A 17,452-nucleotide genomic window follows, 5' to 3' on the forward strand; every position below is an offset into this window, starting at 1 on the left:
ACAACGAAAGAGGGCAGATCTATTTTCAAAAATTCAAGCTTGGCCCACACAGTGAACCTCTGGTGGAAAAGGGGGAAACTGGCAAAACTTTTTAGTTCATGGGGCTGGAGTGAATATTTTGAAACAATTATTTTCAACCCATGCATCCTATGGAAGATTTACTTAATTATGCAGCTGCAAGGAAAGCTGGGAACTAGGTCTAGAGCCTCAAAGTGCAGAGATAAAACATCCTTCATATTTGTTGTGAACATATTCTCAGGAAACAAGACCACCTGGGGTGGGGAGAGAACATGCTACAAATAGAAGTAGGTGTTCCTTCTAGGAAGACAGTCACCAGATTCTGCAGCTTCATGTGGTGGGAGGCGAAAGAGCCTGTCTGGAAACCTCTGGATGACAGAGTTAGGTCAACCGCAATTATTTCAAGGCAGAGGAGAAAAAGACCCTCCAACTTCGCAATTAAAAGCTTAGAAGACTGCCTAAGAAAAAGAGAGAACTAGAGATAGACAAAGTCTTAATAAATTGGAGCAACTCCAAACCAACTCAAATTGACATGGTTAGCCAAAGGGAGAGAAAAGAATCCAGCAAAATACTTCATAATATGCAAATAAAACCCTATGAATCAGTAAGACTGACAATTCTATAGAAAATTAACAGATTCTGTAAAAGAGCATATGCAAATGGCCAAAGAATATATGAAAAAATGAATATCATTAATCACAAAGGAAATAAAAATTAAATCCACAATGTGATTTGACTAAACATCCATCAGAAGGGCTAAAACAAAAACCAGAAAGTCCAAGTGCTGCAAGGACAAGAAAAACTGGGACTCATACTGTCAATGGGAGTTTAAAATGGTATAGCAACTCTGGAAAACTTTTTGGCAATGTCTACCAAAACTAAATACATGCATACTCACCTACTATATTCAGGTCCTACAGCTACTGAAACAAATTACTACAAACTTGGTGGCTTAAAACAATGTAAGTGTATTGTCTTGCACTTCTGGAGGTCAGAGGTACAAACTTGGTTTAGTGAAACCACAATTAAGGTGTCATGAGAGTTGCCTTCCTTCTGGAGGTTCTAGGAGGTTTTTTACTTGACTTTTCCACTTGCCTCCACTCCTTGGCTTGTGGTCCCCTTCCAGCAATTGCATCCTTTCGATCTCTATTTCCATGACTCCTCTCCGACTTTCACCTCCCTTGTACCCCTCTAAGGACCTTTATGACTACAAGGGCCCACCCAGAAGATTCAGGATAATCTCTCCACATCAAGATTGTTCAATCACATCTGCAAAATCCTTTCTGCCATGTAAGGTAACACAAGCAAATTTCTGGGAGAGCTATTATTCTGTCTACCACAACTACCTATTTTCCATTTCTGGGTTTATTCCAAGAAAAAAGGACACAATTGCCAAGCATCATTACTGAAAATAGCTCAAAATGGGAAACCACCTCAACACTCATCTATAATGTGGTGGATAAATATATTCTAACACATTCACAGAATGGATTATTTCATAATGCCGAGAATGACTTACAAGTACATGCAGCAATCTCTAAGACTCTTAGAAACATGTAGAGCAAGAGATTTGGACAACAAACACAAGAGTAAAACTGGATGGTTTTATCTATATAAAATAACAGTAATTTTATTTTATTTATTTATTTATTGCTATTTTAGGGCCACACCTGCGGCATATGGAGGTTCTCAGCTAGGGGTCAAATTGGAGCTTTAGCCACCAGCCTACGTCACAGCCACAGCAATGCAGGATCCGAGCTGCATCTGCGACCTACACCACAGCTGACCACAATGCCGGATCCTTAGCTCACTGAGCAAGGCTAGGGACCAAACCTGCGTCCTCATGGATCCTAGTCAGGTTCCGTAACTGCTGAGCCATGAAGGGAACTCCAAAATAACTGTAATTAAAATAAAAAAATCCATACCATCGGAAATTTGTGGTTACTCTTGTTAGGAGAATAGCAGGCAGGAACTAGAAGGCAGCCTAAGGGGGGGCTTCTGGATGTAGGTAACATTCTGTTTCTGGATCTTGATTTTGTATTGAGATGTGGAAAATTCATTCAGGTATATAAGTATGATACTCATACTTTTTTAAATGAGTACAGTTGACCCTTGAACAATATGGGTTTGAACTGAATGCATCCACTTATATGTGGGTTTTTTACAGTACTACTACACAGTCTGCAGTTAGGTGAATTCACAGATGCAGAATCACAAATCTGGAGGGCCAGCAACAGTGACATGTGGATTTCTTGCTACACAGAAGGTGCTCTGAGACACCACATTGTTCAAGGATCCCATGCATTTTACTCTAATGATGATTTTTTAAAAGAGCAATGAGAAATCAATGAAAGTTAGATTCAACTGATTTACAATATTTTATTAGTATGTACAACATAAATTTTTTTTGTTGCGCCCACAGCACACAGAAGTTCCCAGGCTGGGGATCAAACCTGCGCCACAGCAGTGACTAACCCAGATCCTTAACTGCTAGGTCACCAGGGAACTCCCTACAACATAATTTTATCAATGCAATATTTTATCAGAGAATTACATGATCAAATTTGTCCTGCCAAACAAAGTTTTTAAAAACTTGCTTTATGATTAGATTTTTCCTTCAGGTTATATAAACTTTGAGTACTTTCATAAAATACTCCTCTTAAGTTTTCAAATTCTCTTTTTGAGCAAGCTACAAGTTTTCTTCTTTATGTGCTATATATGGTGCATAGTATAGTTCCCTATAAACTCATTAAAACTTTGTAACGAAAGAATGCTTCAGCTGCAGGGATCAAAATGCTAAAAGGTTCTTAAAATGAGGGATGAGATACCCAAGTATATATATTTAAGTTGTACATTAACTTTTAAGAAATGTATCACAGTAAAATCTCATTTAACATGGACACTATTCTACATTTAAAAAAGCTACATTAAATAAAGTATTAACAATTGTATAGCTTGTTTATCCCCCTACTTCTCAAGAAGGTTGAACTCCTGATTTATCAATGTATTTTTGTTTTTTTTGTCTGTTTGTTTTTGCTTTTTACGGCTGCACCCACAGCATATGGAGGTTCCCAGGCTAGGGGTCCAATCAGAGCTACAGCAGCCAGCCTACGCCACAGCCACAGCAATGCAGGATCTGAGCCACATCTGCGACCTACACCACAGCTCATGGCAATGCCACATCCTTAACCCAATAAGTGAGGCCTGGGATTGAACCTGCAACCTCATGGTTCCTAGTTGGATTCATTTCTGTTGTGCCACAACAGAAACTCCAATCACTGTATTTTTTAAAAGAAAGCAATACCGAGTTTTAGCATATAGTTCAAGGCTTAAAGCTTTCTAAATCTTCAAATGTGTGTATCTCCTGTGTATTCTCTTATTCACACTTGATTTTCCAAAGCACTACAGATACATATATATACCATGTTGCTCTCTTAATTGTATGAATCATCTCTTTGACTTGCTTAACAATTTTGAGAGACTAATACTGCACAAAGGGATTTAAATATTTTAAAATAGACTTACTTGTTACCATGTTTTAAGCACATTTCAAATAAGCACTGTTTTTAAGTTTTAAGCTTTTATAAAAGGACAGTGGCATTGTTTCTTCCTTGCTTCCTTCCTTCCAGTCTGCAAGCATTTAATGAAGCGTTACGGTGTGCTAGGTACTCTTTCAGACATTGAAGTGCCTGATCAACACAGTATTCCATGTCTTATAGGGAATTACATGCTAGTGGATGGAGAGAAGGGCCCTGGCATAATAAATAATACAGTGTATTAGGAAGTGATAAGAGCTATGGAGAAAAACTAAGTAAGGGAGATAAAGACATTCTGGGAAAATCTTTAAATTACAAAGAAGAATTATGACGTCAGAGTTCAAAATGATGATGGCATATTTTTCATGTTTTTATTGAGACTTGAAAAAAACGTATGTATCATAACCCAACAGGTTGGCGAACAAACATTATTATCTGGAAACTGCAATAGAGAAATAATAGACATAAAGTTTAGACATTATCTTGGAAATAACTATCAGCCATAGATAATTAAAGCAGAACATTTCTTATATAAGCCATTTTGGATCTTCATGGTGACAAATTCAGGCCCCTTTTCTTTTAAATAAAGAAAATTAATTGTCAAACCCCTAGATTATATCTAGCAGAACTTCTTTTTACTAAGCATGAACATTTATAATCTGAAAGAACATGATCCTAACTAGGAAATTTTCCCTTTAGATATTTTCTGCAAAATATTACTTAGACAATCTGTTACATTGTGTATAACTTCACTTCTGCAGATGGTTGCATTTCCTTAATACTGCCTGTCTATAATTTTAAGAAGTACTACAGTACACTTCAGGGACTGTATGTGCTATATAAATGGACAGTACTTAACCAAAAAAACTTACTTTGGAGTTCTCCCAAAGGAAGTTATTACAGTAATAATGTTAGCAGAAGTAACCAACTATTCTGAACGTAAAATAGTGATGGCATTTTTTCTGTCTAAAAATACTGTGTTTTCTCTCAGAGGCTTCTTTGACTACATCAGCCAGTTAAGTTCCACAGGATTAGAACTGAAAAACATCCAGATTTGGTAATGAAAAGGTAGGGTGGAGTTCCCCAGTGGCCTAGTGGTTAAGGATTTGGCATTGTCACTGCTGTGGCTCCAGTTCAGTCCCTGGCCTGGGAACTTCCATATGCTGCAGGCGCAGCCAAAAAGAAAAAAGATATGGAAAAAAAGAAAAAAAAGAGAGAGAGGTCATTGCTTACTTCAAAACAATTTCAGTAGAATGGAAGATAGTCAAGAGTACACCTAGTTGAGAAACTGACAGTATGAAAATGAAGATAATAAAATGTAAACTACTCTTTGAGAGTAGTTTGAGCACTGTGAATTAAAGAGGAGGGATTGGATAGTAACGAAAGACAAACTTCCTAGTTTTGTTTTAGTTTTTATTATTAGAGGAGGAAAAATCAAAAGAAAAATGGAAATTCAAAATAAAAAAAGAGAATGATGTTGCTGAGAGATAGGGTAAACAAAGCAGGCAGGCAGTCACCTGTAAATGGGTGGCTTTGAAGCAGTTACCTTGCCTTCTAAGGCCCAAAGGGAGGAAAAAAGGCTTTACTTTGGAAAGAAGGTACAGAACACTGAGCTTCCTCATCACATTAACTGTCCTGATGACCCAGGAGATAAGGATATTACTCAAAGTGAGCAGAATGGGAAAAAGAGGGCATTTGGAGAGTGCCAAGGGTTGTAATGGTTAAGGAAAATACGAATGCAGATGACCAATGCTAAGCAAATGACAGTACTATTAAACACACACATTTCATATAATATTTTTAAACATCATTTTAATCACTGTCCTTAAAACTAGATGAGGGACTTCTGCTTCTTTCTAGTAAGATGGAGCAACAGGGACCAGAATTACCCTCCTATCTGAAACAACTAAAAAAACCCCAAAAGCAACAGAAAAAACATGAAATAATGTGATCCTTGAGAGATAGGAAAGAAATGAGCTGAACCCTGTAACTGCCAGCACTAGTTTCCAGGCTAAGACGGAGGAAAGAGGAAGAGACTTTTCTGCCCTTATGGTCTCCAAGACCAGGTAGAGAGAAGCAACTGGAATGCATAGGACAGCATGCCCGAGAAGAGAGAGCGGCATTAACAGAGAACTGCAAAGATCTGCAAATGGTTCTCCTTCAATATTCAACAAGACACCAACCAGCATATGTGTGTGAGGAAACTTCCAGGAGTCTGGGGGAGGTGGGGGCAGTAGTTAGAGCAAAAAGATTAGAGAGACTATACCTGTTCTTCACACAAGAATGGAAAAGAGTGTCTGTTCCTGAAAGAGTCAAACAAAAAAACCCTCATAATTCACAAACTATTTGGTTGAGTAATAAGAGTCTAGCCTCAGTAGTGGGAAATAATTAGCTCTAGAATAACTGCTCAGTTTTTGCCAATAAATCTAAAAAGCAAGACTCAAAAGACCAAATAATTTTTTAGTAACTTTACAATATTTGAGAATAAGAACATTTACAGGAAGACAAAAGTATCTAGCACCAAACAAGGTAAAATTCATGTCTGATACTCAATCAAAAATTATTAGACATGCAAAAAGTGGAAAAAAAGTAATGATGAGAAGAAAACTCTATCAACCAGACCCCAAACTGACACAGAGGACTGAATGAGAGAGAAGGGTATTTCCATTCCAGTCCCACTTCCTAGGGTTAAACTCTCTCAATATTTGTGTGATCCATTAAGATGAACTTTATCTTATAGAATTTCTAGTAAAAAATGTGCTAAATCAACCAATGATAAACACTATTGGAAGATGTAATGGTTATATACAAAGTTTGAAACATTTCAAGTATGCTGTGGGTTTTTTTTTTTTTTTGTACATTCCTGTCATGTTGAGACAAGAAATATGCAAAATGCAAATTAAAGAAAGGAAATAAAATATGGTCTAGAATAACTCCAAGGTGTCTACAAAGTCTTTAAAGTGATAAAGTAAATTTTTAATGAAAACCTGAAAACAGAAACACTCCAACAACTATAAACAGCCTTTGCATTTGCTTTCTTTTATTCTATAAAGTGAAGCATTAATAAATTTTATAATTATGCTTATCTATTTTGTAGGTAAGTTTACATCTTTGTATTTTCTTACTGAATGTATTCCATTAAACATAAGCAGCACACAGTGTGAAAGTTAAACACTAAAAAAATTTCATGGTTCTAATTATTTTCATGAAAAACCATTACTTTTAAACATAGAGCAAGAAACTATTGAAAGGGTATATTTACATAATAATATAGTTGAATATTTGAAAAAACTACCTCCTAAACAGATTCATAAATTGTAAATTTCAAATAAACAGGTCATAATCTAAAAATGTTGATTTAGTTGGAAAACTGTTAACTTGAGTCAAAGGTATGTGTGTGTGTGTGTTTATTTCACTATTCTTTTAATTTTTCTATACATGTGGGGAAATAATAATGTGACTGTGGTATATAAAACTCAGAGATTTGTAACATCAACATTTATATTAAGAAAGAAAAGTTTAAATAAATAATCTGAACTTATTTAGCCTTAATAAACAAGAAAGTGAGCAAAACAAACTCAAAGCAAAGAGAAAAAATAAATAATAAAAAGTAGAAATAAATAATACTGAAAATAAAAAACAGAAAAATCAATGAAATCAAATGTTGATTTCTGAGATGAATGAAATTAATAAACTTTTAGTTAAATAGAAAAAAGAGAGAAAAGAAACTAATAACATCAGGAATGAGAAAAGGAATATCACATCAGATTCTATATACATTCAAAGGGTAATATGGAAGCATTGCAAGCAACTTTATGCCAAAAAATTAGGGAACTTTGATGACCTGGAAAAATTCTTTGAAAGACAAACTTTCAACACTCACTCAAGAAGAAATAAATGGAGTAATCCTGTATCTATGAAAAAAGTTGACTTTGTAGTTAAAACTTCCTATAAAGAAAATTCCAGTCCTAGATGACTTCTTTGGTGAATTCTATGTAGGGAAAAAATAAATACCAATTCTATTCAAACTGCTTGAGAAAACTGAGAAGGAGAAAATAATTCCTAATTTATTATCTGAGGTTAGCATTACCCTTATTCCAAAACTGGAAAAGGCATGACAAGAAACAACAACAGAAAAAAACCCTAAAGATTAATATCTTGTAAACATAGAATCAAAAATCTTAAACTTTTTGAAGCAATTTGAATCCAAAAATATAAAAAGGATAACAATGCATCATGACCATGTGATATTTATCCAAGAATGCAAGATTAGTTCAATAGTGAAAAAAAATCAATGTAATTCATAATATTAACAGACTGAAATAATTAAAATCATTTGGTCATCTAAATGATTGCAGATAATCAATGGAAAAAATCAACAACAGTTCAAAATAAAACTGTCAAAAAATTAGAAGAGAACATCCTCAATTTGATTGAGGGCATCACTGAAAAACCTACAGTTAAGATCCTATTAAAGTTAACTGAACACTTTCTAAGATTGTGAACAAAGCAAAAACCACTTCAATTCTACTTCAATTCTGGAAGTGTTAGTCAGTGTAGGAAGACGACAAAAAAAGAAAGCCAGATTTCAGGAGTTCCCGTCATCTCTCTGCCAAAACAAATCTGACGGGTATCCATGAGGATGCAGGTTTGACCCCTGGCCTTGCCTTGCTCTGTGGGTTTAGTTTCCGGCATTGCTATCAGCTGTGGTGCAGGTCAGAGACGTGGCTCAGATCTGGCATGGCTGTGGCTGTGGGGTAGCCCAATGGCTACAGTTCCGATTTGACCCCTAGTCTGGGAATCTCCATATGCTGTGGGAGTGGTCCTAAAAAAAGACCAAAAAAAAAAAAAAAAAGAAAGAAAGAAAAGGAAAGGAAGAAAAAAGCAAGCAAGCAAGCCAGATTGGAAAAGAAGTACAACTGTCTTTATTTGCCGACTATATGATCACTGATATAAAAAGTACTTAGAAATCTCCCCGAACTACTAGAATAAGTAGTGCAAATAAAGTCAAGGATGCGAGGACAGTACATAAAACTCAACTGTATTTTAACAATGAACAACTGTAAAGTAAAATTAAAAGAACCATTTACAATAGCATCAAAATATATGAAACTGTAATAAATTTAAGATTTGCCAGCCCCGCTCACTAAAAACTATACAGCATTGATAAGAGAAAATTAAAAGACCTAGAGTAACAGGAAGATACATCACATTTGTGGATCACAAGACTCAATGCTGTTCAGATGTGACTTCATCACAAACTGATCAATAGATTCAATGCATTCCTAATCAAAATTCCAGGAGAAAACTTTATAAGAACAATAACCTAATTCTAAAATATATACATATGGAAATGTAAAGGGCCTAGAATAACCAAAATAATTATATATAAATAAATTAGGAGGACTTGTATGTTAATAATTAAGATGATATGGTATTTATACAAACATAGATGTGCAAAAATAAAATGAAACAAGGCAGGGTCAAAAATAGTCTTACACATACATAGCAATATGATTTTCAACAAAAGCTCCAGGGCAGTCAATAGGCAGAGTATAACTTTTTAGATATACATGCAAAGAAAAAACTTTGACCCTTATCTCACATCATATATGAAAATTAACTCCAAAATGAATCTAGTAAAACTTCCAGAATAAAACATAAGAGGAAATACTTATGGCCTTAAGTCAAAGATTTCTTGGGTCAAAAAAAATTCTAATTATAACAGAAAAATTAATAAATTGGACTTTATCAAAATTAAAAGCTTTTGTCATTTGGAAGATAATGTTAAGAACATGAAAAGGCGAACCACAGACGGAGACAATATCTGCAAAGCATACATCTGAGAAATGACCTAGAATCTGGATATTTGAAAATATTAATAATAAATATATAAAGATATCACTAAAACTAAGACAAGCAATAAGCTAAAAAAATTAAATGAAACTAAAATGTCAGTGATTTTGATATTTCCTTTTTTTTTTTTTGGCCACCCCGCTGAATATGGAGTTCCTGGGCCAGGGATCAGATCTGAGCCTTAGTCACAATCTAAGCTGCAGCGGCAACACGGGATCTTTAACCCACTGTGCCTGGCCAGGGATTTAACCTGTGTTCCAGTGCTTCCAAGATACTTCTGATCCCACTGTGCCATGGCAGGAACTCCAGTAATTTTGACTTAACCAAAGAAGATACACAGGTGGGAAATAAAAATGTGAAAACGTGGTCACCACTAGTATTTAAGGCTAATGGCAATTACAACCACAATGAAAATCCACTAACACAAGAATGGCTAAAATTAAAATGATAATGTCATGAATTGATAAAAATGTAGAGCAAATGAAATTACCATACATTCTTGATGGGAATGAAATCCACCTTAGAAAATACTTTAGCAATTATTTAAATATATACTTATTAAATGATCAGGAAATTCTACTTTTATGTAGTTACTGAGAGAATGAAGACATATGTCTACAAAAGACCTTTATATAAATGACTGCAGTAGCTTTACATAATCACCCCAAACTGTAACAACCCAGTTATCCCTCAACTGGGGACTGGATGAACTATATATACACCTATAAAACAAAATTTTAATCAGCAATTTAAAAAATGGACTATTGATAATACGCAATGACATGAATAAATCTTTAACTGTTGGTATAAAAGAACTCATACTGCATGATTACATTTTTAAGAAATCCAGGAAAGGCAAACTTACATATATATATTATTTTGTCTTTTGTCCTCTTAGGGCTGTGCCTGTGGCATATGGAGGTTCCCAGGCTAGGGGTCTAATCGGAGCTGTAGCTGCTGGCCTATGCCAGAGCCTTGTCTGAGACCTACACCACAGCTCACAGCAACGCCAGATCCTTAACCTACTGAGCAGGGATCAAATCCGCAACCTCATGGTTCCTAGTCGGATTCGTTTCCACTGCGCCAGGAAGGGGAACTGCATGGCAAATTTATATTGATAGAAAGCTTATTAGCTATGGGGAGCCAGGAGGTGGGAAGAGGACATTAACTAGTGCATGAGGGACATCTGGGGGATGATGGCAATGTTCTACATCTTAATTGTGATGTGGTCCTAAGGATATAAACAACTGTCAAAATGCATAGACTTTTCAGCTCAAAATTGTGAATTTTACTGTATGTAAAATATATCTCAAAAAAGCTGACTAAAACAGATCGCTAATGCAGGGTATTCTCTGAGTAGTGTGGTTTATACTTGTAGATGGGATGAAACAGTCCCTAAATAAACCCTGGCCACGCATGAAGACCTCCTCTGTACTCACAGATTTACTACATACTTTTTTGAAATCCAAGTAGGGAGGCAGAGAGTGTGGTTATTCAATCTGGGGTTGTGAGGGACTAAGTATTTCCATATACTAGGTACTTTCAGTAAATATGAATAAAAAACTAAACTCAATGCAAACTCTCGAAACCCTTTTAAAAGGTCCAGGAACATCCAATGCTTTTACATTCAGTGATTAGACAAAAACACTTAGAAGATACTAGTTAGTTTGTATATATCACTGCTTAGAACTATGCTGTGCTGTTATTTCATTACAGAAACAAAAATTTTGTTGATATTTGGTTAAAAGCAACTTTAATTCATGATGTAGGTATTTCATCTGTTCCTTCATCAAATCTTCATTTTAACAACAAGGAAAAAGTTATAAATTCTCTGCATTATAATATCTCTGTGTTAGGAATGAAAATACTCTACAGGCATTAACTAAATTCTTCAACATCAAACACTCTTTACATAGGAAAAACGCAGACAAAGTTCTTCTGACTAAATTATGCAGAATTAACTTATTCTTCTGGAGAATTTATTCTACAAATTAAGTATGTTAAAAATATAAAAATTATATACCACTCTTAGAACTGAATATGTAGGTAACATAAAAAATGACAATGAGCCAGGAGTTTTTAAAAAGATATGTTTTATAAATTTTAAAGTAAATGAAAAACTTTGAAATGATTTTGTAAAATAAATACTATACTTACATTTGTTGCTTTATGAAATTGAGAAGAAAGTGCTTGAGTGAGTAACTGAATTCCAAAACGTGTATAAAATTTCAGAGTGTCCATCCTATGACCCAAAATGAGATATATTCATGAAATTAAAAAAAATTAATGGAGAAGACATAGCATTGAAAATGTATTAAAACATATTTAAGTTAAAATTCCTAAGACATCTAACTATCAAATAGTGGAACTGTTAAGTAACTAAGCAGAAATATGTTTATGTCTCAAATCATGTCTCATATTCAGGTTATCAGTCATCACCCTTCTCTGCTACTCACTAGCTATGTGAGTTTGAGCAGCCAAAAAGTAAAACAAACAACAAAAACAAATGGATATTGTGTATCATCAAAAAGTCAAATCAAATCATTGCTAATTTCTTATAAAGTGATGGCAAAACTGATTTTATGCAAAGATTTTATGCAACACGTGCACCGTATATCATACGCATGAGTTTAAAGAGGATCTTTTTCCAACAAAGACTTACTGTATAGCACAGGAAACTACATTCATTCAATTTCTTACAATAACCTATAATGGAAAAGAATCTAAAAACTAATAAATAGAGACAATAGATATGTAAAATGGAATCACTTTGCTATACACCTGAAACTAACACAACACTGTAAATCAACTATAATTTTTTTTTCTTTTTCTTTTTAGGGCAAGCACCTGTGGCATATGGAAGTTCCCAGGCTAGGGATCTAATCAGAACTGAAGCTGCCGGCCTATGTCACAGCCACAGCCACACCAGATCTGAACCACATCTGCAACATTCACTGCAGCTCATGGCAACGCTGGGACCTTAAACAGGTGGGGCCAGGGGATTGAACCTGTGCCCTCATGGATACTAGTCAAGTTCATTACTGCAGAGTCACAACGGAAACTCCCATACTTTAATGGTTTTTTTTTAGTAGATGTTTTTCATCATATTAAAGAACTATTATAATATATCACATTAACAGAATGAAGGACAAAACCATGTAATCATCTCAACAGATGTACAAAAAGCAGTCTGACAAATTCAATACACTTTCATGATAAAACCACTAATAAGGTAGGAATACGCTACATAATTATCTCAACATAGTAAAAGCAATACATGAAAAGTCTATAACTAACATCATAATGGTAAAAAATCTGAAAGCTTTCCCTCTAAGATGAGGAAAATTGGTGGCTGTAGACACACACACACAAAACCCACAAAAACAAACAAACAAAAAAAACCCTAGGTCAATTTTTTTTTTCTTCCTCTTTTTTTTTTTTTGTGGCTACACCAGAGGCATATATGCAAGTTCCCAGGCCACGGCAAATCATAGCTGCAGCTGCTGGCCTACACCTCAGCCACAACAACATAGGATCTGAGCTGCATCCTGTGACCTATGCTGCAGCTTGCAGCCACGCCGGATCCTAACCCACTGAGCGAGGCCAGGGATCGAACCCACATCCTCATGGATACTAGTCAGGTGAAATAAGCCAGCCACAAAAGGACAAATACTATATTATTCCAGTTATATGAAGGATCTAGAATAGACAAATTCATAGAGACAAAAAGCAGAACAGAGATTACCAGGATTGGAGAAAGAGGAAAGTGGGGAGTTACCACTCCATGAGTTAGTGTTTTGTTTTGGTTTGTTTTAATTTATGGCAATACCTGCAGCATATAGAAGTTCCTGGGCCAGGGATTGAATCTGAGCCACAACTGTGACTTAAGCTGCAGTATGTTTTCTACTAGGAGTTTACAATTTCTGGTCTCAGATGCAGGGCTTTAATTTACTTTGAATTAATTTTTGAATTTGGTTTAAGGTAAGGGTTCAATTTCCTTATTTTTCACAGAGAGATCGTTTTTCTGGTACTTTTTTTTTTTTTTTTTTTTCTTAAGTAAAGGGGGAACTGGGGGACTCAAGGTCTCAGGGACCAAGAGCACTGCCTCAAGAAACCACACTGCTTTTATTGTGTTCTTTAGGATTTTGTCAGTGAGAAGGGGGTTGTAGGTGCAGGATATAGGTTATTTTAAGTTATTTTAAAAGTCACATAGCTGGTTGCTGATTGAGCTTTTATTCTGACCTTTAGGCATTTAACAATCATTAGCATTTGAGGGAAGCTTAGTATCAGCTATCTATGCATAGCATCTAGAGAATCACCATTGTGCTTCTGCAGACCACAGCAGCTATCTGCAGCAACCCAGTGTGCCTAGGTTTGCACCTTGGTTCTCCTTGCTAATGTATACCCTGCTAATGACCCCTCATAAACCCTTTGGGGCCATGAGGCTCCTCTTTCTTTTATTCTTAAGAGGATGTATCATGCTGTATCTGGCACCTTTTGTTGAAGAAACTACAAAGTCTGTATGACTTTTTAATCTATGTACTATTATTTGTCTTATTTTATCTGAAATTAATACTGTCCCTATGGCTTTCACTTTAGAAATGTTTTGTCAATTAATTTACTTTTATTCTTTCTATGTCATTTGCTTTTTTGATGTTACTTTGATAACATTTTATTTTTAAACACTTTGTCTTTTAAAAGAAATTACAAATCAAATATGTTTACCTAACAGGTTGCTTTTGCTTTTATCATCTCCTTTTATGCTTTGTTTTTTCTTTGTTATCTGTGTTTGAACTGTGGATTATTTTTGTTTGCTTTTATCTTCCCTAGAGGCTTTTTCTTTGTATTTGTTTTTGAGTATGTCATTATCTATTCCTACAATTAATCATAAAATCATTTGAAGTAAATCATGTTTGTAATTCCATGGAATTACTGAAATAGATTTCTAGAAATAACAGGAATTCCTCAAAGCTTTTTAGAACTACCAAAGTTAATAAGAAAATTCTAAATCTGAGACTTGCGCTGTCCCCCCGCCCTCATTTTTTCTTTTTTGTCTGCACCCACAGCAAATGGAAGTACCTGGGCTAGGGATGGAATCTGAGCCACAACTGAAACCTACACCACAGCTGTTACAACACTGGATCCGTAACTCACTGCCAGACAGAGGATCAAACCCATGCTACCACAGAGACAATGCCAGATCATTAACCCACTAAGCCACAGCAAGAATTCCTAACCATGCCCTTTTGAAAGAAAACACTGAGTCCCCAGATAATCTGGCTACTTCTTTCCTTCTTAGTGAGAAAATCACCCAAAACCTCAAAGTGAAGAAGTAGGTACTTTTAAACAGAGAAAGAACCTAGACAAAGTGTCTACACTCTAGAAATATATTTGAAACTTAACTGAGAATTAACATTTTCTGAATGTCCATTATGTAATAAGCGATACCGGATATTATCTCATTTAAAACTTGGAACAACCACTAGAATATAAGGCTCCATTCATGACAGCAGAGGCCCCCTTTTGTCGTTTTAAATTAGCTTTCTTTTTCTAATTAGCCTTATGGTAAAGCCTCATTCAATCCTCCAGATTTTTTTTTTTTGGTCTTTTTTTAGGGCTGCACCCATGGCACGTGGGTAGGGGTAGGGGTTGAATTGGAGCTATAGATGCTGGCCTACACCACAGCCTCACCAAAGCAGGATTCAAGCTGCATCTGCAACCTACATCACAGCTCATGGCAATGCCAAGATCCTAAAACTGACTGAGTGAGGCCAGGATTGAACCCACGTCGTCAATGATACCAGTTGGGGTTCGTTACTGCTGAGCCACGAGAGGAATTCCCAATCCTCCAGAATTTTTAAGCTCTTGTTTTTTCCATACTCTTTCTTTTTTCTTTTTTTTCTTTTTTTTTTTTTTTGGTCTCTTTTTTTTTCATCTTCCCTAGGGCTGTGCTTGTGGCATATGGAGGTCCCAGGATAGGGGTCGAATAGAGCTGTAGCTGTCGGCCTACACCACAGCCACAGCAACGCCAGATCCGAGCTGCGCCTGCAACCTACACCACAGCTCATGGCATGCTGGATCCTTAACCCACTGAGCAAGGCCAGGGATTGAACCTGCAACTCATGGTTCCTAGTCGGATTCGTTAACCACCTGCGCCAGGACGGGAACTCCTCTTTTTTTTCCTTCTTTTTTAACGCTGCATTCTTGAATAATTTAATCAATTACATATGCCAGGCTGCTAATTTCTGCTAATAATATAAAATATCCATTTAACCTATCTGCTGAAATTTTATTTCAATGATTTTATTTATTTATTACTTATTTTTGCTTTTTAAGGGCCTCAACTGTGGCATAACGAAGTTCCCAGGCTAGGGGTCACATTGGAGCTGCAACTGTCGGCCTACGCCACAGCCATAGCAACATGGGATCTAAGCTGTGTCAGCAACCTACACCATAGGTCAAGGCAATGCTGGAAGCTTAACCTACTGAGCAAGGCCAGGGATTTAACCTGCATCCTCATAGATACTAGTTGGGTTCCTAACGTGCTGAGCCCCAAGGGGAACTCCCTCAATGATTTTATTTTTAATTTCTAAATGTTCTATTTGGTTCTTTTTTGACCTACCTCGTCATTTCTTAACAGTCATTTGTTTCTCACTTTTTATTCCATTCTTTACTTCTAAAATGTATACAGATATTTTAGATTCTTTATTGCTTAATTCTAACATCTGAAATCCATAATGTCCTTCAGAAGTTCTTTAGGAATCTAAAACCTGTTTTCATTGTCTTTATTTTTCCTGGTGACTCTCGATCATAGCTTCTAGTTTATTTATATGACTGGTGATTTTTAACTGTGAGATCATAGTGGCTGACCTTAACATGTGGAGAATTCTGATAGCTAAAACTGGAAATGCTTCTTCTACAGAGGACCTGTGTTTATTTCTCGTGGGAGTAGGTACTGTTGGTACTGTTACCAACCAAGGAACATGTGAGCCACAGTCACAGTTCTCAGTTTAATGCAAGATTCCTCTATCACGGTAGAGCCCCAGCGCCAGTGGCCAGAGAACATTGCTGATGTGGGCATGTGATCCCAGGGCAACTCCAGCTTTTGCAATGACTTCGAGCTCACAAATCTCCACTGCAGTTTCAACTACTCTATCCATTTATGGATATCTATGTATGTATAGGCCCCTCAGAGATTTTCTTACTTTTTCAAAGCCGAGAGTATATTAAAAATTATGCTTTTCTAACATCTAAAGTTTGTTTTATAGCAGGATGAGAGCCTTTAAAAATAAATAGCCCCCAATGGCACAACCTTGTAAATCAACTATGCTTTAATTAAAAACAAAACGAAAACTAGTCCCCATACTGGTAAAGTGAAAATCTTCTAACCCATATGGATACAACTGTTTATTGATAGGATGTGACTTAGAAATGTAACTGGCTTATTGCTACCTGATCTTGTAAATCAAAATGCCACTGATAAAAGTTAAACATTTTTCTCATAATACTAAAAAGATTTCATATTTGGCTGTTCTAAATTTTTTCTGAGTCCTATGTACTATTACCCAATCATTTGAAACGTCTAAAAGGGCAAAATAAATCACATTTTTTTCATAGTTAAAATTCTTCTTAGTACTATAGCTGCTCAAAATGCTGAACACATTCCAAATAAAGCCTAATACATCCTACACACATGATTACAAGATTCTGTTCGATGATAAAAATTGCTGGCTTAGAAAATGAAAGTATCATATCTATACTCCCACATACAGCTAAATTGGCTTAATTCTACAGATGAGAATCTACAACCTTTTTCCAATGTGTGGATCTTGAATTTGTCATAATTTGTACACTCACTTTCAAACAAAGTGTTACATATAGTATTGATAATTACATAGTGATACTAGTTTAACTGGTTTTAAAAAAATACCAAAACTGAATTTTGATGTCTAAAAACTAATTTAAAATGAAATGAGGAGTTCCCGTCATGGTGCGGCGGAAACAAATCCAACTAGGAACCATGAGTTTGTGGGTTTGACCTC

The 17,452-nt window shown here is 35.7% G+C and overlaps 1 protein-coding gene across 1 annotated transcript in view; it reads right to left on the reverse strand.

The window, feature by feature from the left end:
* Nucleotides 1-17,452, reverse strand: part of COG5 (component of oligomeric golgi complex 5) — a 272,865-nt gene that overhangs the window by 89,319 nt on the left and 166,094 nt on the right. Inside the window, 2 exon segments of the mRNA XM_047754267.1 lie at nt 11,564-11,606; nt 11,608-11,652. Of these exon segments, the coding sequence (XP_047610223.1) occupies nt 11,564-11,606; nt 11,608-11,652 (88 nt within the window).

The sequence above is a fragment of the Phacochoerus africanus genome, chromosome 11, assembly GCF_016906955.1.
Source record: "Phacochoerus africanus isolate WHEZ1 chromosome 11, ROS_Pafr_v1, whole genome shotgun sequence".
Lineage (NCBI taxonomy): Eukaryota > Metazoa > Chordata > Mammalia > Artiodactyla > Suidae > Phacochoerus > Phacochoerus africanus.